This window comes from Aricia agestis, chromosome 3, assembly GCF_905147365.1.
Source record: "Aricia agestis chromosome 3, ilAriAges1.1, whole genome shotgun sequence".
Classification (NCBI taxonomy): domain Eukaryota; kingdom Metazoa; phylum Arthropoda; class Insecta; order Lepidoptera; family Lycaenidae; genus Aricia; species Aricia agestis.
Genome location: NC_056408.1, coordinates 23,567,872 through 23,593,529, shown reverse-complemented (window position 1 = coordinate 23,593,529; position 25,658 = coordinate 23,567,872). Strand labels below are relative to the sequence as shown.

Below are 25,658 nucleotides of genomic sequence, written 5' to 3'. Positions count from 1 at the left end.
GCGTCAACATATCGAGCGAAGTCCAGTTCCGATATCATCTTGAGGGTAAGGCCAAATTAGCCTCGAAGAAGCTTGGCGTTCTTAACAGAGCGAGACAGTACTTCAGTCCGGACCAACGCCTACAACTCTACAAGGCGCAGGTTCGGCCTCATATGGAATATTGTTGTCATCTATGGGCAGGGCTGCCAAAATACCAACTGCTCCCTCTGGATCGTATCCAACGAAGGGCTGCTCGAATTGTTGACTGCCAGTGTTTCAAACAGCTTGGACCCCCTGGAATTACGCCGAGATGTAGCTTCACTCTGCATCCTCTAACGGTTGTATCACAGGGAGTGCTCTGAGGAATTGTTCGGAATCATACCAACTTTTCGCTATCGTCCCACGCGAAAAACATATCATCCTCATCACCTTGATGAGTGGCAGTCTTCCACAGTGCGTTTTTCGCGTAACTTTCTGCCGCGCACTGTAAAACTCTGGAATGAACTGTCACCAGCAGTATTTCCAGGCCGATTCGACCTGCAAACCTTCAAGAAAAGAGCGTATTCCCTCTTAAAAGGCTGGCAACGCACCTGCAGCTCTTCTGATGTTGCGAGTGTCCATAGGCGACGGTAGTTGCTTACCATCAGTTGACCCGTTTGCTAGTTTGCCCCCTTATTTAATTAAAAAAAAAAAATACAAGCGTACGACGTAACGATGTGGTGCTATCAGATACGGAGTCTACGGATATTTTGAATGACTTATTCGCGATGTATTCTAATTACAAAATAATCCGTAACGGCCGCACTTGGAGACATGATTGAACTTCAATTGAATGAAGAGTTTGACCGGTATTGTATGGGGCTTTTGTCAAAATCTTAATTAATTCACAGTTAAGTACAGTACTCCCAGTACAGTAGTAAGTACAGATTAGTTTTGCAGGGAGGAATATAAAATGTCTTAGTTATTTTATTTCTAGAATATTTGTATGGTACGTTTAAGGTTATACGATCATGCAGACTGTTACATATGACCTTACCATGGATAATTTTATACAGAAAGCACAAGTCAAGTAATATTCTTCTATTCCGTAAGGTGACCATATCGTAATTGTAATCACGAAAACACCCGAATCTATGAAACGTAAGAGCCCCACTTGCATTTTGCATCTTGTTCAAAGGAAATAGAAGTATAATATAGCCGGTGGCTGTCCGCTGTCGCCGGTCCGTCAATAAGTGCTACAACTCACCGGGAAGCCATCGCGACGTGGCCAGTAACGTTACCATGGTAACGTCCAATCAACGTCTGGCGCCTCCACGTCGCTGCAAAGCGGTGTTTTTCTTAAAGTTAAGTTTAAAAACAGCGCTTGCAGCGACGTCTTCCGACGCTTGGGAAATACGACCTTTGCCGAAAAATTATGAAAATTTATATGCGCATTATCACTTTGGCAGCACTGTAATTAATATTCGTCTGGGTGCGGTCTTTATAGACATAATTTAAAATTATCATCTTGCTACCTTTATTTGCGCGCGAGTTTTTAGCTACTAAAATAAAATGTAATTCTGTAGCAGCGCAAGGAAGCGGCCGCCACGACTCCGACGAAGAGCGCGAACGGCGACCTGAAGCGGGCGGCCGACTCCGACAGCGACGACAGCGACGACAGCGACGCCGAACCCGCCAAGAAGAACAAACCCGAAGAGAGTTAGTACCGCATTCTTATGTTCACAGATCTAGTTATTCTAGATCTAGTTATCCAAATTAAGCCGTGAGAGTAAAATATGAATACTATTTTTTTCTACTAGACGAGCAACACATAGTTAACATCGTCCGCGACGAAGAAGTAAATCGGTGGTAAAGTTGCCATTTTCATATTCTGTGATATCGCGCAGAGCCGGCTGCGGCGGCGCGGAAGGGCGGTGCCGGCAACGGCGGCGGAGGCGGGGCGCAGATCGACGCGGGCAAGGAGGCGGCGGAGGAGGCGGAGATGCGCGCGGCCCGCGAGCGCGCCGTCGTGCCCTTTGAGCAGCGCCTGCGGAGCTTCCTGCAGCTGCTGCACGAGTCCGACGTCTCCGCCTTCAGCCCCTGGGAGAAGGAGCTGCACAAGATCGTCTTCGACCGTCGCTACCTTCTACTCAACTCCACCGACCGCAAGAAGGTAACATTACACTGACTCGCCATCGTCCCGAGATAACTAGCTTATAAAGGGACATGAAAAAAAACTTTAAGACAAAATCTGTAAATCAAACACTGTCAATATACCTCTAAATGTTCGGAAAGGCTTATTTATTAGAATGTTTAGTGTATTGCCCAATTTTGAAATGTTTGATACTGAAATGAATTTGTCGTGCAGGTGTTCGACAAGTACGTGCGAGAGAGGGTCGAGGAGGAGCGCAAGGAGAAGAAGAACCGTCTCCAGCAGAAGAAGCAAGCCTTCAAACAGCTCATGGAGGAGGCGAAACTACACTCCAAGTGAGTAGTGACTGGAAAACGGGTACAACCAATAAACGTCTTTACTGCAATGTATAATAGTGATATTTATTTATTTGTTAAAACTGCTGAAACGATTTCGTTGAAATTGGGCATGTCGACTTTACTAGCATACTGACTACTATGTTTTTTCGTAGATCGTCGTTCTCCGAATTCTCGGCGAAGCACGGGCGGGACGAGCGGTTCAAGGCCATCGAGAAGGTCCGCGAGCGCGAGACCTACTTCAACGAGTACGTCGCCGACGTGCGCAAGCGCGATAAGGAGGAGAAGGAAAAGAAGAAGGAGCAGGTCAGTCACCCCGCCGCCGAGCAGCACACACACACACACAAATATCACGATATTTGAACCTGAGCATGCAAAGAGTCGCTTATAAATTGGCTACCGAAAATGTAATGTCCGTTGTTTTGGCCTATGTCCAGCAGTGGAGCAGAAATAAAAAGTAAAAGTTAAAAATCAACAAGTACCAAAGCGCTCTAAGACTTGTATGTAAATGTGAATTGTATGTAAATATTTTACAGTCGTGATGAGTATGAGTTTCAAAAGATACAACTACTATCCAATAAAAAGATACGAGCTATGCTCATGTGACTTCATTTGCCAGGTTCGAGCCCAGCTTGCAATAATTGTCATTGTCGAATAAATCTGTCGTAACAGAGAGAACCGATAATTATGATATTGGTATTTTACTCTACTAATACTAATTTAAAGTATAATATACAAATTGTTTAAACATTGAAGTGCTCAGTAAAAATAAGACTTAAACTATTCTTTCAGGATGAGAGTTTTAAAACTACATAAAACGCTAAGGAGGCCTATGAACCTACAAAAATATGTTTAAAATTACTGATTGACTTCTTTTAACAGTGAATTCTTCTTTTTGAAAGTTGATTGAGAACTGTCGGGTTCGAATCCCGTTTCACTCTCTCAGACTGGTCTCAGACGGACCGCAAGATGCAGTCGGGAGCGGGACCAACTGGTCTAAAGCGGTCGCGTTGAAGTCGTACACGACTGCAACACGACCGCATCATGCAGTCGTCCATACGCTTTACATTTGTTATTCGACCGCACTGCGAAACTAGACCGCAAAGCGGCCGTTCAGACTGCTCAAGAACTGCTCGAGCGGTCCGTGTATTGCGGATATGAATTTAGTATGGAAACTGCAGATCTCTACTGCAAGATGCGGTCCGTCTATGGCCGGCCTTAAATAATATTTTTTGTGCAATGCGAATATATTTTAATTTTATAGATTAGTGATAGCTATGAATATTTCTTTTAATTGTTTTTATGTCATATTTAAATTTTAGTGCAGTTTCTTGTGTGTGTATAAGTGTGTTTTATAATGGTTATTGTTAAGAGTAACTGCATTGAAACTGTTTGGAAATAGGACGCACTGCTACCGTAAAAATAATTTGAGTATCCATTCCGTTGAGTTTTTCTAAATAACGAATTATCTGATGTCAGATACGCCGAGTAACATGGAGTGCGTGATATTTCTACTTTCAATTTAGTAATTTTCTTATTACAAATAATATAAAAATAAAAAGTGTCTTTGAACGAATTGAATGCAGATTAAAGTATATTTGCAATAAGAAAATGACGGTTCGAGACCGGCCATATTATACTGAATTAGCACGTTGTTTTGTTTTGACACCAAGATATGTAGCGCCTGCGCCGCCGCGTGAGCCGCCGCCGCCGCCCGCGGCCGCGCCCCCCGCGGCCCCCGCGCGCCAAGCCCCGCCCCCTGCTGACAGTTTATATACACAGTTTATACCGCATTCACTTGTTACGTCGAAGGTGATTCTTTTATTTCAGAATAATGATCTTGTAATGAAACAACGAGTATTCGATTGTCAATTGTCGAAGTTGCCAGAGTCAACTCTCGGACGACCTCAGTGGAGCGTCTCTGTTAGGTTTTTGTAGATGTAGGCAGGCGTCGAGAGTGGTCGGGGGGCCCGGGCTCCCTCGACCGCTCTCGAGCCAGCGCGAATGTGCTAAGTATATTTGTTTGCAAAGGCCCCCTGTTATTACATTTTACGAGTTATTACACTCGATATGAAATTGTCTCAGTGACTGAATTTTTAATGTTGAAAGCTTTGATGTAATACTGGAGATGATGACTCGTATAGTAGTATGCAGCTGAATAAGCCTCTCTAAATCGTATGTTACTTTTTAGAAAGAGAGGTAAAGTGCGCTCGAATGGCCAAGCGGTAGCCCGAGCGGTGCACGACCATACAAAAGGTTAGATATCACTTTGCAGAAATGACTAAAATTCTATATAAAAAGTAGCGCAGACTCTGAGCCCACTCAGTCTCGCCGTTGCATGCCCGATGGTGCTGGGTTCAGGCCGCCCCGCGGTCGAGATGACAATATGTAAATACAGATAATATATCCAAACATTGCTCACCGACTAATCTTTTTTTATTTCAGGTTTTCATTTTGTTTTTATACTAGGAAGGATCTCTTTACATTTTTAGAAAATACTATGCTCGTCTGCGTAGAGCATTTCATTTAAATTATTGGATATGGATATATATTGTCTCGGTTTCATAAAAATAATGTTTAAATATTACGGTGACATACTTTTGAGCTAACGAGATCTTTTCTGTATGTTATTATATTATATTAGAAAGATTCAGCTTTTAATGCATTTGAAATAAATTATATTATTGAGATAAAGAGAATCAAAAATTTTTTTTTATAAAGATAAATTGTTGTGAAAATTATTAAAATTATTTCTCAGAGTAATGATTTAATGAAGTATACAATTAATTTATTATTGTTGTACTCGCAGAAGGCAATGTAAAATCAATAGAAGTTAAGAAGAATCAGTGTCAAGGATTAGAAACTAATAAAGTAAATGAAGTAATTATCGATCAATTTATTATAATATTATATTATCACTGATCCGTGAGGCTGATTCTCAGTACATGTTTAAGTATAAGCTGCCGTACTGAAATTGAAGGCACAGAATCAACGTCCACGGCTGTTCACATCGGATTACTAATCCTGATGCAAGCTAACAGATTTATTATTCATATCACCGCTTACAGTAAATTATAAATAATCGTCGCGAGAGTTTGTTCCGGCGTCATTGTTGAATGAGTTTTTGCTGAGTTCATGAATATTGTTTCTGGATGAGTTTACCTCTATTATTACAAATACAAATGCCAAAGTTTGTACGTGAGCATGTTTGTTGCTTCAGACAAAAATGCCCCCAATATTATGAAATTTGTCAAAAAGTATATCTTCTTATATATAAAATTCTGGTGTCACAATGTTAGTTACCATACTCTTCCGATACGGCTTTACTGATTTTTACCAAATTTTATATGCATAATAAGTAGGTCTGAGAATCGGCTACTGGGTATTTTTATATTGATAAGTGCATTTGTTGAATAAATAATAGTAAATTATTACAAATCGAGACTGACGACCTCGACCATAGTTTGTGCGACGGGTTAGCGATGGACGTTGCCATGGTGCCATACTCATTTACTCACTTCAATAAAATAATTTGGGCGAAATACTTTATATGTCAAAACAACGTTTGCCGGAACAGCTAGTATAAATATTAAATTGTAATAATTCTAAATATTATGTACAAATGTATGGGCAATGAAGCAAAAATTGAACTTGGCAGATGCTTGTTGGACGTTGACTGCTCAAAAAATATTTTAAGAATTTAAAAATAAAAATATTCTTAAAAATGGCTAATAAAGTTTAACTGTAAAGTGCAAATATATAGTTAGGCCTTAAATTGGCTTCTTGTCCCGCAGTGGTGATGATCGATGATTTAATTTTGCAGGCCTTTTATATTAGTAATACAGCCATTCTCTAAAATTCTTACTTAATAATAACTCACTTGGAAATTAATTTATACAGGACATTTGCAAATAAAAAATGTAAAACAAATAATGATAGAATATTTCTTGTAGATTTAACTTCGCCTTGGTGGCATTTTTGGTAGTTTTGAGACCTAAAATTATATTTTTTACAAAAATCAATTTACTAGATTTTATCTATTTATATTTTATATTTTATTTTAAGTACTTAAGTACAAATAAAAAATGGCAAATCGACTTATACGACTCATAAGTCATACGGTTACCGTCGCCCATGGACAGTGGAATGTTGACAATGTTTTATCAACGTACAGGAACGCGAAACGCTCTAAACCCAAAACTGCCAACACGGGCGACACACGGAGCTCTCTCGATGGTTGTGTGCCGCGAGTGCCTTTACTTTTCGTACGGTTACTAATGGTTTTACTTCCAGGGACTAATCAGGTTTTACCTCCACAGGGCTAATGTTTATTTTCAGCGTCTAATACAGTTTGTTGCAGGGATGTGGCGTGCGCGGGCGCCGTGCGGCCGCCGGGGCGGGCGGATGGTTGGCTTTGCGATTCGTTATTGCGTTGAGGGGTTCGATCCTCCTTCGGGGTTCTTATTGTGTCGGTCCTGCAAAAAATCAGTTTTTGGGTATATTTTTCAAGGACTTCGGAACTTATTTTCCCATGTAATTTCACCTCTCATTTGCGTACTATATTCTCAACTTGGCTTTTCTTACTCTTTTCCTATCTCCTTTTCGCTGTCCTTTAAAGGATTTTGAATAAATGAAGAATTTTTTTTAATCTACACCACACGTGTGAACCCCTCAGTTTTGACTCTGGACTCTGGACGCGGCGTTCCCACCGGTAAAACCATCCCCCCTCCCCGGCCGGACCCACTCCGCCCTATTATCGAGCACCGGCACCGACCGTATAATGACGAGCGCGATCGATGTTTTAGGTGAAGACGGAGTTCATAGCTCTCCTCAAGGAGAAGTCGGTGGACCGGCGCGCGCGCTGGCTCGACGTCAAGAAGAAGGTAGACCTCGAGCCGCGGTACAAGGCCGTGGAGAGCAGCTCCCTGCGCGAGGACTACTTCCGCGAATACTGCAGACTCGCCAAGGAGGAGAGGAAGAGGGAGAAGGACGCCAAAGATAAAGATAAGGGTGAGCTCCTTGCGTTTATAGACTAGTACCGCTGCTTGCCAAGAGACGTATCGATACAAAGTTTAATATTATGTTAAACTAGCTGTTGCCCGCGACTTCGTCCGCGTGGACTTCAGTTAATAGTTGTTCCCGTACATCGATTAAGTCGTTTACGTGCAAATCAGAAAAGTATATTGTGTGGGAACTGCAGATTTTTCCGGGACAAGAAACAGTCCTTGTCCCAGACACAAATTAGTATCTCCAATGTCCATGCCAAATTTAATCAAAATAGATTAAATAGTTTAGGTGAGAATCATAAAAGTTTATTGTGCGGGAACCGTACATTTTCTGGGACAAAATATATAGTATTCCTTGTCCTTTCCCGAGACTCAAATTATCTCCATACCAAATTCCATCAAAATAGATTGAATAGTTTACGCGCAAATCATAAAAGTATATTGTGCAGTAACTGTACATTTTTCCGAGATAAAATGTATCCTATGTTCTTTTTCGGGACTCAAAGTATCTTTATAACAAATTTCAGCACAATGGGTCCAGCCTAGGTCCAGCCATTTACGCGTGATGTCGTGACCACGCGAAATATAACGTTCCGCGCAGCTTTGCCCGCGTAAATTAGATATTTCACAGACAAATGAGTGCACAAAAAATAGCCTATCATCCTTCACGTGGTCTACTTCTTAGGTATCTGGGCATTTTCAAAAAAATGTGTACCTCTGGTTTTTACCTCGTCCCTTGACTTCGCTACAGATTATTTGTAAAAAATTACATACTAACATTTTGTAATTTTAATGTAGGAGCAAAAACAACTTTTCTTTTATTAAAATACATTCACGTTTGTATAAAATTTTATTTAGTATGAGATTTATAAGGGTTTTTAAGTACCGAAACCTATTAAATTCACCTGTCCCCTTCCCAGAAGTTGTAACAAAATCTTTAAAACTATTTTTTTTTTCTTAAAGTAAGTTACTTAAAAAACATATGTTAGATTCCTAAATACTTAATGTATCAATTGAATGTCTTGTTATTGAAAAATCTAACATAAATTAACTACAAATTAATTAAAATTATAATAATGAAAAAACAACCCGACCGGAATGTTCGGTTTAGTGACCGTTTTTTTTAGTTTTATAAACATAATACAAAAATATTTTCGGCCCTAAATGATAGCACTATATTTCATTGTACATCGAGAAACTTCAATTTGAATTTAGTAGTTAAAAATCTGCTACAAGACGCGGACGCAGGTTGGATGGTTCTTCAGGAACGGTTTATTTGTTCAGATAAATTACCATATTTTGTAAGCATTATTATACTTTCTCTAACTGTTTTTACTGTTGACACGTTGCAAAATTAGCTTAGTATTTAGTATAAAAAATGAAATTGTGATAACTATTATCGGTTATTTACAAACACTTTAAAAGTAAAAGAAAGTAATATTACGTGACTTCCGACTTGTGACTTTTCGTATGGTCACATATAATGGAACGGACAAGTCACAACAGGCGGAAAGCATAAGGCTTAGTTCACATTTTAAATAAATTATTTTTTTATTCACAGATTTTATTAAGAAAATTGGAGATTTTTAAACTGGTACGATTGACGTACAAATATATTTTTTATTACTTATGTGTTAAAGTGACGCCGCGTTAAAGTAAAAAACCGTTTTGGATATGTTTTAGATTGTTAGTTTTCTATGAAAGGCCGGCCCGGCCTCTCACAGAAAACAAGCAATGGAACAACAAAAAATGGAAAGGGCGTAAGCGACAAAATAGTTTTGTCGCGTAATTTAAAAACCATAAATACATTTCATATAAGCTATGGGCAAATTAAAGTGTATGCTTGAACCAATCCATGTACATTTTTGGAAGCTTAAATCACTCTCCTCTGTTGGAAAAATAGGAACCCTTTTTTTACACAGGTCTATTTGATTGATTATTCTGTGTTATAAAAGTTGACCAATCGTGTTATGCTATGTGTAAATCAAAGACAAAGACATGATAAATACTGACAATGAACTTTAATTTCTTAGCTTTAGTCATTGATAAATCGATATCGCTACAGCCAAATTATCAAGGCGTCGCCTTTACTTAACAATAACAAATATTTAAAATTTAAGTACCTAAAAATTTTATTTTTTAAATAATTTTGATTTTATTTCCACTACTTTTCTATCAGTAAAGTTGAAAATCATTTTGTGTCATTGATATTTTTAGATTTATAATAACTAGACATCGGATTATATGCATTTGCATACTTGCATATGCAAATGCATATTATAATGTCACTTTTTAGGCGATAGTGCATATTTTGGCAATTTTGCATATTTCGGTAGTTTAACTTCCATGGGCATTAAGATGGCAATCGGAAAATGTTGGTAGACAATTATTATTGGCGTATAATAAATAAGTAAAAACTAAAAAGGCTTTATTTCAAGAAATTAAAAATTTTGATTCTATGAAATTATAAAAATTGGCGCTTTTATTAATTTCACTACCGGAAAAGTCTTAAAAAAATAATAAATTTTAATATTAAGTGACTTTTGATTGATTGATTAAATACTGACAATGAACTTTAATTTCTTAGCTTTAGTCATTGCTGAGAAAAATCGATATCGCTACAGCCAAATTATCAAGGCGTCGCCTTTACTTAACAATAACAAATATTTAAAATTTAAGTACCTAAAAATTTTATTTTTTAAATAATTTTGATTTTATTTCCACTACTTTTCTATCAGTAAAGTTGAAAATCATTTTGTGTCGTTGATATTTGCAGATTTATAATAACTAGACATCAGATTATATGCATTTGCATACTTGCATATGCAAATGCATATAATGTCACTTTTTAGGCGATAGTGCATATTTTGGCAATTTTTCGTTGATAGTGCATATTTCGGTAGTTTAACTTCCATGGGCATTAAGATTGCAATCGAAAAATGTTGGTAGAAAATTATTATTGGCGTATAATAAATAAATAAAAAGTCTTTATTTCAAGAAATTAAAAATCCTGGATTTTATGAAATTATAAAAATTGGCGCTTTTATTATTGTCACTACCGGAAAAGTCTTCAAAAAAATAATAAATTTTAATATTAAGTGACTTTTGATTGTGCATATTTTGTGCATATTTCGACTATTTTTCGTGCATATTTGCATGAATACTTCGGCACTTTGATCGTGCATATAATCCGATGCCATTAATAACTTAGGAATTCGTAGACAAGTGAACACATCTTTATGATTATGAGATGTTCGTCCCTCTAATTAATGAAGTTAAATCTATGAAATCAAAGAATTTTTTACTTTTATAAGTAGTGCAACAATAAAAATGTTTAAATAAAAGGTTTTTGTGTTATAAAAACTTCTTTAAATATGTTAAATATTACTTACTTATGTAAAAAAATGAAAAATAACCTAGTGGGTAGGTCACATAGTCACACTATGGATTAAAAATAATTGCTACTCTTGTTGATCCTTGAAATTATCTATTTTTTATTAAATTATATTTTACATTTAGTCGCACAACGGAATCTGTTTCGTCGAAAATTCGATTTTGTTTCAATAATATCAGAATAATATAACGTTTTCAGCGTTCTTTTTAACTTATTCCATTAGTTCAATATTTTTCCTTGTATATGACATTCAAATAAAGGTAAATAAATGACCTTAAAAAATATAGACATGTTTTTGCAAGGGTACACGTTTTTTTGAAAATGCCCATCTGTGCCAAATAACCTACAAATAACAGAAAAATTGCTCCAGTAGTTTGTGAGATAAGCCCTTTCAAATAATTTCCCCCGCTTTTTCCACATTTTCTTCTATTTCTTCGCTCCTCTATGTCTTCGCTCCTATTAGTAATAGCGTGATAAAATATAGCCTATAGCCTTCCTCGATAAATGGGTTATCTAACACTGAAATGATGTTTCAAATCGGACCAGTAGTTCCTGAGATTAGCGCGTTCAAACAAACAAACAAAGAAACTAACAAACTCTTCCGCTTTATAATATTAGTATAGATTGCAATCATGGATGTTATTTTTGATGCAGAAGTATAGTAATCAAAATCTATTCTGTTAAAAATATTTACAAATATAATATTAAGTAACTTAAATAGAAGTACGTTCATTGAACGATAACACGCGTTGATCACAATTTTCAGAACGAGACCGTAGCAGCAGTAAGAAAGATAAAAAGGAGAAGGACCGAGACAAGGAGAAGGAGAAAGACAAGGACAAGGAGAAGGATAAAGACAAAGACAAGGACAAGGACAAAGAAAAGGACGGAAAGAAAGACAAGAAGAAAGAAAAGAGTGGTGACGTGAGTTGGCTCAAATTACATTTTAGGGCATTAAACTAAAATCTAAAGTAAATATAATATGGATTCTTGGCAGCTATTTTAATGTAAATATTTCTGTACATAGAATATGCATATTCTATATTATATGGGCAAGCTATTTTATAAACTTTAGAAGATTATTTGGTTATTTGGATAATTGTTCCAAGTGTGTAATATGCGTACAAAAGGCAGATTCGTCAGTTTTTTAAGGCGGCAACTGCTTTTAACTAACCGCTCGACTCCCGTCCTCCAGACTGGCAAAAATGTTTTTACCTGTTGCGTTCGTCGGTACCAAAAGTTTTAATAAATAAAGTTTTGTGTAAAAAATTAAAGACAACAAGTGTCATTGGCATATTAAGTGCATCTGCTCCGGACGCTAGCGTGTACGACGTAAGTGGTGCGGGCGCGGTGCGTACAAACCGTAGTAGTGACGTCACAGCGAGCTCGCGGCCGGATGTCCGTAGGCTGTCAGGGTCTCACTGTCATATCCTGCGGGGGTCGGTGCGGGTGCCCCCGCGGGCGGTGCGGGGCGGGGGGAGCGCGGGGGGAGCAGGTAACGCAGTGATTGTGAGTTGCAGCGCGGCGCGGAGCGGCCACAGGTAACCCGTAACGGAGCCGCATCGGACACTCGACCCGCAGAATATGACAGGCGTAGGGCGGGGCCGGCCCCCGACATTTCTCACCTTAACGTACTCCGATATATACTGCGTGCTACTCGTGACTCGTGAGCGATCAGACTCACGCGAACAATTTTTTTATATAATATTGTGCTGTGAAACGTTAGCCCATTATTTTGAATCAGGGGCCCGTCAAACATAGACATAATTTAGTAAATTGGGTGCAAACTACACAGATGGTTTATAACGGTCGTTCAAGTTGGTCGAAAAGAAAGCTCAGCTGAAATCAATAACAATGATCGCAGTTGATTTTATAATTATTCAGAGTCCATTAGGACCTGCAGGTTTTGACAGTTACTATCGTCAATTCTAAAAATAAGACTTCAAAAAATTAGCTTGGCTTTTTCTATTTTCGAGCACTAATTTCGAGGTTAAGAAGTCCTTGTTCTACTAACAATATTTTATATTTAAAGATTTATTACATTCTTTCAAATTGTGTTTGCCCTATCTCCCTTTCTTTAAATCTCTCTTTCGCTTTGACTCACCTAAGGAAACAAAGCTTTTTTTTCTATATTCTGCTTTAAGTTTTACTAGCATTATTGCATCTGCGATTGTATTTTAATTTTTAAATAAGGTGAGAAATGGTACTGAACTACGAAATGATACGACGAATAAAAATGACGATATGATACCGATAGTGTCCGATGCAGGTTCGCTTATAATGAAATATTTTCAAACCGTAACCTTCGAACTAGCCCTGAGCGCCTCTTTCATCCCGCAGAAGCAGTCGGACCAGTCCACGGAGGAGGAAAAGCAGCCGACGCCGCCGCCGGACCAGTGGGCCGAGATCCTCGGCATCCCCGGCGAGGGCGAGGCCAAGGCCAAGGCGGCGGCGGCGGCGGCTGCGGCTGCTGCTGCTGCTGCTGCTGCTGCTGCTGCTGCGGCGGCGTCGTCATCGGCGGAAGCGGCGGCGTCGTCATCGGCGGAAGCGGCGGCGTCTTCATCGGCGGAAGCGGCGGCGTCGTCATCGGCGGCGTCGTCATCGGCGGCAGCGACGGCGGCGGCCCCCGAGGCGGCGGCCGAGGAGACGGCGGAGGAGCAGGCGCCGGCCGCGGCCGACGCGCAGGACAAGTCCCCCGAGAGCGAGCCCAAGTCCAAGTCTCCGACGCCCGAGAAGGACCCCGTGTCGCCCAAGCTGCTCCGCTCCTCCAGGAGGGAGCTCCCCGCGCCCGACAAGAAGTCGCCCATCAAGTCCCCGCCCAAAAAGCGGCGGCAGGACTTCAAGTCGCCGGAGCCCGAGGTCGAGAAGAAGGGCCGCAAGAAGGCGGAGAAGACCGACAAGCGGAAACGGAAGAAGTCCGAGAAGGAATAGTGTTTACTGTACGTGTTTTACAAACGATGATTTTTGCAGCATCGCAAACGAATTTGCGCTCAGAACTATTGAAACACTGACGACCCATCTGTGGGTAGTTGGGTTCGGCCGAGACTCCGCAGGAGCACTGCCTCCACTCGTTTTTCTTCTACGAGTAAAGAACTCGGCTCGTATGTCGAGTCTTTATATCCTCCGAGTTGTAATGACAGACATAAGAATTTTCAAAACTTTGAGACAATTGAACCGAGCCAACTACCCATACCAGTTTTAGTGTTTATATTAGAGATTCAAATCACATCACATCTTATAAATACCAGTATTGTATTTAGTGCATTTTGTAATGTAAAATTACAACAAAATTACTTCTTTATTTATACATATCTTATTAGTTATGGGTATATTCGTTACATGTTCTCGGATATAAACACGGCTGTGTCACGACACACGACGTACACACATACGTACCCTGACTGGACACGAGGGTGTAGAGACGTCGCTCGGTACTGATAGAGTCCATAGTCCTAACAATTTCAACATACAATGATTAGTACCTGGATGACCGAGCTTTGCTCGGTATAGCAAACACTCATTGACTTCGTGTTACTTAATAACGCCATCTGCTGGTCGTTAAAACAATTAGTTGTTTACAAAATAGTATTATTATTCGCCAATAGATGTCAGGAAGAGTCATATTTTTCAGTTTATCAATTATCGCTAAAACACGAATAAAAAGACATTTTCTGAAAATGATTCCTAGCTAAAAAACGCATTTACTCTACGACAACTACGAATAAAATTTAGCAAAAAAAGTATGCTTTACTTTTTTAAGTATAAGGACCGTGATGCTATAGTACGGAGCAGCGCCCTACGGTCTCTCGCACACAAATTTGAGTATTGTAAATAAATTGTGTACATATTCGGTATCATTAAGTTATACCGTAAGTTGTGTATTTTAAATAGCATAATGTTACAACATTAGCTGCCAAGTCCGCCAGCGCCCGTAAAAGTTGACTGTAATGAAGTATCCATCTCCTTTTCGTATTATATAATATGGAGAGGGCACGATATTATTGAATACCATATACTTTAACAGGCTCTGGTGTATTGGGTGTTAAGGTAAGTATAGCAACATTGGACATAAGGTATTCGCTGACAGAATTAGTTTTGTTCTTAAAATATAATTTTATTGGTAACAGCTCAATTTTAATTTTTATATATACTCGACTTAAATATACATATTTTACAAAATGTCATTATATTATAAAATGAAATTAATATCTACGTTTTTAGAAACGGTCTACTGTGTTATGAATTTGTTGAATCTCTGAGGACGATTTTGTCAGCAAAGTGTTAGGTGGAAACAAATCATGTAATATTATGTTCACGGACGTTCCTTATGCGAGAGATGTTTGAGATTAGTTGTAAGTAGTTGTACGCCGCGGTACAACATGTAAAGTACTCGATTGAAGAGTTTCAGTCCTACTAGTTTAAAAGGCCTGACGGCACTAATGGCTCATTTTCATTGGTCGATAGGGCCCGCATTCGGGGAACCGTTTTCATTAGTCGATAGGGCCCGCATGCGGGGTGCGGGAGATTTCTGGAACGCGTGCCACAGGGCCCGCATTCGGGGAACCGTTTTCATTAGTCGATAGGGCCCGCATGCGGGGTGCGTGAGATTTCTGGAACGCGTGCCACAGGGCCCGCATTCGGGTAACCGTTTTCATTAGTCGATAAGGCCCGCAGGGCTGGGGAGAACCTCTGTGTTCGTCGCCAGTTACAGACGTTCTTGCCATGGAACAACAACCTGATTTCAAGGTACTAGACATAAAATCATTTGTTACAGTATGTGTCTAAGTACACTAGGCTAAATTCCGCCGCGTTTACGCCGCGTACCAAACCCATAAAAAATACGGACGTAACGCGACAGACGACACACTATGCCGAAATTCCGTCGCCAGCCAAATTTCCGTCGAGCCGAGTCGAGCGTATTGTTCGGCAGCGATTCGGCGGTAATGTTTTGTATAGCAACACCCTTAGATACGCGACGGAATTATCAAAACCAAACATAGCAAATCAAACCTTAACTCCAAATCGTTAACGCACACATTACATCTGAGAATTTTAAATACTCACTTACGCGCGCGTTCCGCAACGAAACTTACGCCGCGAAATTTTGGCTCTTCGCGTTGTATGGCCAGTAGTATGGCGGCCATTACGAACTGTCGGAAACGTGGCAACTCGCGTCCCGCAGGCTGTATATCGACCGATGAATTTCAATGGTCGATATCACGGTCGGTATAAAGCATGCGGGCAATCCCCGCAGGCGGTGTAACGAACGCGTATCGACTTGTAACTTTCATTGGTCGTTATCTCGGCTGCGGGGACTGCCCGCATGCTGTATAACGAACGAGTTAACGAGCAATGAAAATGAGCCATAAAGCGAAACGACGCGACGCGACACAATTCACGTTCAGAACTGACGTTTGTTAAACGTCAGTTCTATGAAACGTGAATTGTGTCGTTTCGCGTCGCTGCCGCGTAGTATCGCGTAGTGCGGACTCACTTTTATACGGCGCTTCTATACTATTACAGACTCATGAGGATGTCTTGGCACGTGGCCAACATTTTATGTAACTCCGCCAAAATGTCACATCGGAGATGTGTGCCACGATAAGGTTGCGTTTCCACCAGAGATGTGTTGCGAGGAATGTGTCTTTGAGAATCAATAGAATCGCTTCATTGACGTGAGCTCGCTCAGCGCAACGATTCTATTGGATCTTAAAACACATTCCTCGCAACACATCTCTGGTGGAAACGCAGCCTTATTAGTAATAAACTTTATATTAAATGCCTTTAATCGTTCCGAATCTACTGACTAGTTAAGAAATACATGAAGTATCGCTTTTAAATTTATTTTTACAAAATATAATAAGTACATACCTATAAATACAGATCATAACAATAAAACTGTTACTGTAAATTAATTAATTGGTGTAAATAGTTAGAAATTATGTTTAAGAGTATTCATTCATATACATAATACAACCGTAACCGTTGACAGACAATATAGGTAATAGACATATTCTATTTCAGTAGCAGTCCTCCACAGACCAAACCTCAAGGTCCGTACAGATTTAATGTAAAGTCACAAAACTTTACATTAAATCTGTACGGTTACTAGCCTCGTGGTTTGGACCACAATGAAGTATTTACACTGCGGATAGCTTATACAAGCGAGCAGTCTTTGACAAGTTTGTATTCACTTGACAGAGCTAGTTTTGTAACGAATAGTGTTATCTGTGTAAATTTTTTTGTTTTACTGAGGAAAATGTACCGACCCTTAAACGTTCCTTCATCCGGGAACGTAGGGGTTCGAGGCCCCAGCTGAAAGCTACAATGTATAAAGACTTTAAAGTAACAGGGTACTGAGTCAATTGCATTCGATAATTTTGAAAGCTAAATATAGATGTCAAAAATGTGTGGGATTCCGTTCATTTTCTATTTTTACTTCGTTGTCGAAATTATTGATTGCAATTTGTTCAGGTACCCGAGACGCTTAGAAAGGGACGACGTAACAATACCACTTAGGTCCCAGCAGTCAGCACTCAGCACTAGCAGTAACGACGCGATGTAGGAAAAGTGTGAACAATAAGTTGTCCCTTTCTGAGGACCCTGAGTACTTTTATGTTATTTAAGTGTAAATAAAAATCTTAATTTTTATCATTTATTTGTGAATGCGATTTTAGAATTATAATATGTTTTAATACCATTGCTGTTTTCTTTATACACCTCCGAGGTTTGTCCTTTTGTTAAATTATACAAGAAATCTAATATACTTACGAGATACCTAGACCGAATGAATGTCAGTACATCGAGGTACATCGTTGTACGTCATATTGATCACTAAAAATAATAATGGATTATATTTTGTACTTTTCAGTTATTAAAAGAAAAATAACAGTTAACATTCGAGTCTGGAATGTTAACTGTTATTCTTATTCGAGACGAGACATTCATGAATCGTATCAATTCATAAAAACGCAAATCTAACCAGCGTGGATAAACGTAACCATGATAATGTTTAAAAATTAAAAATTTGTAACAATTGTTGTAACTGAAATCAACTTTCATGGTCATGCCATGTTTATTTCCGATTTTCATGGTCATGCCATATTTATTTCAAAAAACTGAAATCGAATGTAACATAATATCGTAATTCTATTTGCAATCGGCACAGGAGGGAGTGGAGGAGGCGGCGGAGGAGGGTGCGGGCTCGGGGGAGGAGTCGGAGGCGGAGGGCGGCGCGGCGGGGGCGGGGTCCGGCGACGAGGGGGAGGCGGCGCGGGCGCGGGAGGCGCGGGCGCAGGCCTCCATCAAGGAGCGCGAGCGGCAGGTGCAGCGCGCGCTCGCCACCAGCCTGCGCGACCGCGACAAGGAGAGGGAGTTCCACAAGCGGGACGAGGCCGTGCAGGTACCGTCCGAGACATTTTTGAGACGTACATTTATTACTTTTCTTAGTAAATGCCATCTTGTCTTGTCGCTTTCCCTTTAGTATACTCAAAGTTCAAACTGTCATACGATATATGTTTTGTCCTTTATTATTTGGACAGCGAAAATATGCAACTTCTTTTACTTGTATCTAAATATTATATGTTACAGTTATAGTGATTAAATAGCTATTATACATAATGACTGGTCGTTGTATATAATACCAAAATTGAATAGACAATGTGATGAATTAATCACTTTCTTCTGATATTTTTCATAATAACTGGTCAAACTCTGGCCAAAGTAATAAAATATACAGTTCATTCGACTTATTACCCGTCCTTACTTGTAAGAATAAAAAATTATTATGACCCAGTTTTTTGTCAGTTCATTTTAAATATTTTATTATTGTACTAGCTGTTGCCCGCGACTTCGTCCGCGTGGACTTCAGTTTATAGCGCGCGATGTCAACAAAATTGGTGTCAAAAGCTTTTATAAAAAAACCCTGGTACCATTTTTTTAAATTAAACTTTATTTAAGTATGCCAATTGCCAAACAACTTTACCCATAAACTATTTATCATTGATATGTTTAAAGGTTACGTCACTGCATAGATAAAGTACTGACTACTAAGTTATTTAATAACGTACAATAGAAATAACAATCGAAAAAATCGGAAGTTCATAGTAAGATGATACCACCTCTTATAGAAAGACGTTTGAGTAAGCGTCAGCGCGATGTAGGAGTCGGCATGGCGCCATCTATTATGAATTTTTGGAACTAACTTAATTTGAACAAATTAACGCATTTTCACCCCCTTACAACCCTTTTTTCCAGTTAAAGAGTAGCCTATGTCCTTGCTCAGGCTTTAGACTATCTGTGTACAAAATTTCATTACAATCGGTTCGGTAGTTTTGGCGTGAAAGCGAGACAGACAGACTGACAGACAGAGATACTTTCGCATTTATAATATTAGTATAGATTTTTTAAAGAGTTATACCAAATACTTGTAATTTGTATTGATCTCTGTTATTAGGGTTCCGTACCCAAGTGGTAAAAACGGGGCCCTATTACTGAAACTTCGATGTCTGTCCTTCTGTCTGTCCGTCTATCTGTCTGTCTGTCTGTCTGTCTGCAAGTTGTATCTCAAAAACCGCTATAGCTAGACTTCTGAATTTTTTACCGATTATATATTTATGCCACGGGCGCTATAAAAAAAAACTAAAAACAAAATAAAGATAATATTGAAGGGGGGCATCCCATACAACAGACGTTATTTTTTTGGCCTTTTTTAACTTTTCTAAGACTAACTCAAAGGTGACAGACTGACTGACATAGTGATCTATCAACGCACAGCCTAAACCACTGGACGGATCGGGCTGAAATTTGCCATGCAGCTAGATGTTATGACGTTGGCATCCGCTAAGAATGGATTTAGATAAATTCCACCCCTAAGGGAATGAAAGTTTGTATGAAACTTTGTCAATTTTTATTCGATCGGGCTGAGACTTTGCATGCATAAAGCTACGATTTTGATAAATTCCACCCCTAAGGGGATAAAATAGGTCATGAAAGTTTGTATATATCTTCTTAGATTTTCGATTGATTGAACTGAAATTAAAGATTAGAGCTACTATGATGAAGACGTTTTTTTTTATGAAATAAGGGGGCAAACGAGTCACCTAATGGAAAGCAACTTCCGTCGCCCATCGACACTCGCAGCATCAGAAGAGCTGCAGGTGCGTTGCCGGTAGTGTCCGACCGAAGGTCTATTTTTGACCGAAGCCGAAGCCGATTAATCGGCAATCGCCACAACCTTCGGCCGAAGCCGAAGGTTTATAATCTTAATCTCGACTCTCAGTAATTAATTTTGTTCAAAATTGTCTACAACTACAATGAATATTAAATAGTTAATGGAATCAGGCGTTACTTTGCGGAAATCCATAGTTTAAATTTAGTTTGTTATTATTTTTAGCAATATTCAAATCCGTGCAAGGCCCCTCACCACCAAACTAATTACCGTAATGCCTTGCGTCGTCTGCAACACCCTGGGGTGCTACTGGTGTGTCGCCGCGTCAAGGGGTGTAATGAGGGGATGGTGGATGTGTTTACAGCCCTCTCACTTACTGAACGAAGCATAGAAGCGGTAAAGCTACTATTCAATCAGAATAAGGCTACAAGGCATCGTATTTTAGTTATTAGCCAAAAACCAAAAATTTTGACTTTTGTCACCCTTTATCTCTCTCCGCGACAAAATCCGTAAGTGTTTGAATCTTGTAATATAATGAGTGATACTCGCGTAAACCTAAGAAATCATTTTGTCACCCTCCCCTCACTCCTGCTCACCTCCTAGACTTAAGGACTTTTAGTATGTTTTGTCCCCAAGCACCCTGAATAAGTTCCAGCAGAAATCTCTCAGAAATCTCTCACGTATTCTACAACTACATTTTGACTGTACTATTGTAAAAAATAATAATTTCTTTATTATTTCGCAAATAACAATAATTAGATTAATCAATGAGTCTTTGTTTTACTCGACTAGACCGAAACTAGACTGAAAAATAAAATAAACAAACAGTAACTTCTTAATAAAAAATTAAATGATTTATTAAGAAGTTAGTGCATATTAAGAATTTATTAAGAAGTTTGTATTTGACAGTGACTCCCAGCGCCCTCTTCATACACGACCGGTCCGTCGCGTCGCTCTCTCACGATTCACATTTCACACAGGCTTTCGTAACAGTTCGTTTAATTTCGACGGTTGCTCGGACCTTCGGCGAAACCTTCGGTTTCGGCCGGGTTTTAGGCCGAAGCCGAAGGTTCGCCGAAGGTGGTTTTTTTCCGAAGAAGGCTTCGGCCGCCGAACTTCGGTCGGGCACTAGTTGCCGGCCTTTTAAGAGGGAATAGGGGAAGGTAGGGATGAGAAGGGAAGGGAATAGGGGAGGGTAGGGAAGGGAATAGGGTAGGGGATTGGGCCTTCGGTAAACTCACTCGGCGAAACACAGCGCAAGCGCTGTTTTACGCCGGTTTTCTGTGAGAACGTGATATTTCCCCGGTCGAGCCGGCCCATTCGTGCCGAAGCATGGCTCTCCCACGTCGTCACGTTCGCTTAACCCTCGGTTGGTCGCGCTTTTAAAATAACCTGGTGGTCACCTGGGGTCTTTGAAAGCCCGAAAATTAAATGACATAAAATGGCATAAATTTATATATTTCTTAACTTTTTTCTATAAATTATTGTTATTTAATTCAATGTTAATCAGAGTTAATCAAAAGATTAATTATATTTTGAATACATGATACCAAAACTTACAAATTAAAAATAGAAGTAAAAAGATTTGAAGTAGAAACCGTGAGTTGGGAAAATTAAAAAAATCAACATTATTTTAAAATTGTGGTAAAATGTGTAGATAACTAAAATAACAGTTAAATTTCCTATAACTTAGATTGAAATTTAAAAAGCTAAGTCCAAATAACATATAAAGTATTGAATGTTAAATATTGACAAATTTTCAGCAAAAAAATCTTATATATTTTATACATTTTCCTGTTCTAATACTTTAAACGTACCTATGGTAAATGTACCGACAATTAGTTTCTAATCATCACCAAATAATAATCATCATCATTTTGGTTTACATAGCAAAATATGCATTTCTGGAAAAGTGCGTGTAAAACTTCTTATATGCAATATAAAACAATAAGAATTAACACACGAATATTTTAATGCATTTATTATTAAAATAGAAGGAAAATCACAAAAGAAATGTGAAAACTGTATGAAAATATCAAATCGAATTTAGTTACGCGGTTGGTCACCTGGGGTCTTTAAAGACCCCAGCGTGAATAAACACATCTGTAACACATAACACGTGCACACCAGTTCAGATTAGTGGCAATTATATCGAAATATAATTCCTTCCCGGAAGCTACCTAAAGAGCGGAGTTGCTACGATTAATTTAAATATAGTTTTTTCTCGATTTCTCAAACTACGGGCTTTTAAAGACCCCACGCGACCAACCGAGGGTTAAATAAGATTTTAATAAATTCAATATTGTAATAATAATGATAAATTCAAATGAATAATACATACCTCTAATAACGCGAGCGAAGCCGCGGGCAAAAGCTAGTTATAGTATAACCTGTAACCTGTAAATGACGTACATTTTGCAGCACTTCAACGCTCTGCTGGCTGACCTGGTGCGGAACCCGGACCTGGTGTGGCGCGAGGCCAAGAAGCAGCTGAAGAAGGACCACCGATACGCGCTCGCCGAGGAGCTCAGCAAGGAGGACAAGGTAACTGGCGTTAGGTACTCTCTCGACGTCGCCTGTAACGATTTATTAATATATTAAGTCTATGATTATTGTTGTTCTTCACAGACACTTTTGTATAAAAAAATACTCTTCCATTAGAGAATTTCTTAAATTTTAACTTAGACAAAACCTTAAACCTCTTTGGTTAAGTGTGCGGCGCGTTGGTGCGCATGTAAGGTCGCCTTTGATCCCACTGAAAGAACAAAAGTTATTCTGTGATTATGGATTATGATAATAATTCAATATTGCACATTAGTATGTGGTGTGTAATATTTTGAATATTATAATATTATTATTTATTATTACCGCTTTCTGGTCAGTAACACGACTTCCTTGGATATTCAACACTGGGAGTTCTAATTAAAATTTATAATATTAATTCAATTATCCTTGGTGCGAAAAATGTAAATAATAAAAAAACAAAAAAAGGATATGGACGAACAGTCCATAGACGGCCCCAATTTTATAAAAAAAAAAAACATTGGGAGTTCGACGTGGTCTGAAGCTTTAATAATAATATTTATTCCTTGTTCCTGTATTTATTCCTTGTTCCTGTATTTATTCCTTGTTCCTGTATTTATTCCTTGTTCCTATATTTATTCCTTTACTTAATTTTTATGTAAAGTTTATTGGCTCTCTTTCTGATCGATATAATTTTGATACCAGGAGCGCATATTCGGTCAGCACATCAGCTCGCTGGGCAACAAGCGGCGCGACAAGCTGCGCGCGCTGCTGGCGGAGCTCGGCGTGGGCTGCACCGCGCACTGGCGCGACGTCCGCAAGCTGCTCGCCGACGCGCCCACCGCCCCCGTCTACCGCAGCGCCGCACAGGTACGCACGCACGCAATAATTCACTCGTGACGTCGTTGTTTGAAATACCGATTAAAGACAATTTGAGACGATGCAATACCATTACAAACTAGCTGTTTGACCGAGCTTTGCTCGGTATTCGATAAAACACGAATAAAATGACATTTTCTAAATATGATTCCTATAGTTTGTGCGTTTTATGATGATATGCGTGACACATTATAATTGACAATAGTAGGGAAGTTACCTAACAAAAATCAATCGATAATTTAAAAATATCGAATCACTTCGTAAAGGAATTGCAATCGAAATTATCGATTTCGTACTGACATTTCAGTGGTGCCGGCGATTTAAGATGGCCGCCCTTTTTTATCGATTTGATTTCGATTCAACAGAGTCAATCTCTATTGACATAAGTTCCGTTTCATGCATCTGATATTTTCAAATGTTTTCGTAACATAATTTTTATACTCCTATTTCACAGTTAATATTTATAATTTTATATTAATAAGTTAGCATTTAGAAACTTTTCATTTTTATTAATTTACAATTATAGGAAACATTTGTTTTTGTAGATGGAATATAATTAATACATTTAGTTTTTTTTTTTGTTTTCTTGTAAAAAAAAACCCGTAGCAAGGAATATGAAAACTGTCACCCATATCATCTTAAAACGCACAAACTATAGTTAGATCGATTTATCGCCCCCGAAACCCCCTATATACTAAATTTCATGAAAATCGTTGGAGCCGATTCCCAGATTGCAATTATATATTTATATACAAGAATTGCTCGTTTAAAGGTATAATAAGATAAGATATAGCAGCTGCACTATCACCGAATGTCTAATGCACGGGAGCTGTCATTGTTTTCATACGCGACAATTTCGATAACGATACGATTACTCAGCTGTCGCATTCTCCATGCTACTTTTCAGATGGAGCGCGAGTTCCGCGACTACCAGCGCGACAAGCAGAGCGCGGCAAAGACGGCGCTGCGGCAGCTGCTGCAAGAGACGCGCAGCATCACGCACCGCACGCTGGCGGCGACGCGCGACACGCCGCACGCGCTGGCGCAGCTGCACGACGCGCTGCGGGCGGACGCGCGCTACACGGCGCTCGACCACGTGCCGGAGGAGCGCGACCAGCTCGTGCTGGCCTACCTCGAGGAGCTGGAGAAGAAGGGCCCGCCGCCGCCGCCCACCGCCACCGAGCCCGCGCGTCGCGCCAAACAGTGACAAGTACAACGCACTTTCTTTATCATGTCAATGTAGGCAAACATTTTTAAGTCTACTCGATTTTTAAAGCCCTCTGTAGTCATCATAATATAGCAGAGCTTTGTTTACAAAATGTTCACTTTGATCTAAATAGATCAAAGTGAATTTGAAATGCAGACTACAGTGAGGCCATGTTTGCCATGCCTAAAATTTGGCGCGGCCGAGTTTTCGGGTTATTTTCATACTGTAATTTCTGTAATTTTATTAGAAAAATAGGTAAAATAGTGTGTATTATATGGTCCACCTTGCAGATCGCCCGCGGCAGGAGCGGGGAGCGGGGCGGCGCGGCGCCGGACGGGAGTCAGTGTAATTGTGAATAAACTTTCCTATAGTGATAATTTAAATACAATGTTTGACCAAGAACTGTCGTTTCATTTCCTACGCGACCTACGCGTCTAAATGCAGGTTAGTGAGTAGAGTATCTAGATTCAAACGTTAACCTAGAATGTTGAAGAATATTGGAAGTTGAAAATTTCAACACCGAATTTTGAGATCAAATCTTATATTATGGGACATTAAAGCTGGGAACAAATTATCGGACGCTTCCGTTAGGCTGTTTACTTACACGCCGCAGCGGCAGTTGAACTCCTGTCAAAAAACTTCAGAAACTGGACATAAATCATAATGCGTTGCTGCAAACGTGCACATTGTTAAACCGCGTGACGCGTCCGTCAGCCGCGGCCGCAGCGGCAGCGGCACCCGATTTGACGCAGCGTACGGATTACCGACTTGCGTAGTAAATGAATGCTCAAAAGGGGGGTATGATTGGAAAAGTCGAAAGCAGAAATTTTGACTTAGGAACTTTGTTTGGACTAATTTGAAGATAAATTGTAGTGGCTAGTCGGTTATCCGTACGCTGCCGATACAGTGGACGTACTGTAAATAAATTATCCGCTTGATGCGAGACGTCCGTTGCATACGATACCAACCGGTGGACGCTTACCTTTACGCGGTACGTCACAACTACAAGCGTGATAAACTGTCGACGGCTGCCGT

At 39.6% G+C, this 25,658-nt stretch overlaps 1 protein-coding gene across 1 annotated transcript in view; it reads left to right on the top strand.

Annotated features, from left to right (window-relative positions):
- LOC121725725 (transcription elongation regulator 1-like) overlaps positions 1 to 25,025 on the top strand; it is a 37,979-nt gene extending 12,954 nt beyond the window's left edge. The window contains exons 12-22 of the mRNA XM_042112790.1: positions 1,545 to 1,677; positions 1,866 to 2,131; positions 2,327 to 2,445; positions 2,601 to 2,751; positions 7,251 to 7,455; positions 11,612 to 11,769; positions 18,014 to 18,247; positions 22,436 to 22,558; positions 23,243 to 23,407; positions 24,324 to 24,655; positions 24,914 to 25,025. Coding sequence (XP_041968724.1) covers positions 1,545 to 1,677; positions 1,866 to 2,131; positions 2,327 to 2,445; positions 2,601 to 2,751; positions 7,251 to 7,455; positions 11,612 to 11,769; positions 18,014 to 18,247; positions 22,436 to 22,558; positions 23,243 to 23,407; positions 24,324 to 24,623 — 1,854 coding nt within the window. The 3' untranslated portion in view covers positions 24,624 to 24,655; positions 24,914 to 25,025. The remainder of the gene's footprint in view (positions 1 to 1,544; positions 1,678 to 1,865; positions 2,132 to 2,326; positions 2,446 to 2,600; positions 2,752 to 7,250; positions 7,456 to 11,611; positions 11,770 to 18,013; positions 18,248 to 22,435; positions 22,559 to 23,242; positions 23,408 to 24,323; positions 24,656 to 24,913) is intronic.
- The last annotated feature ends 633 nt before the right edge of the window (positions 25,026 to 25,658 follow it).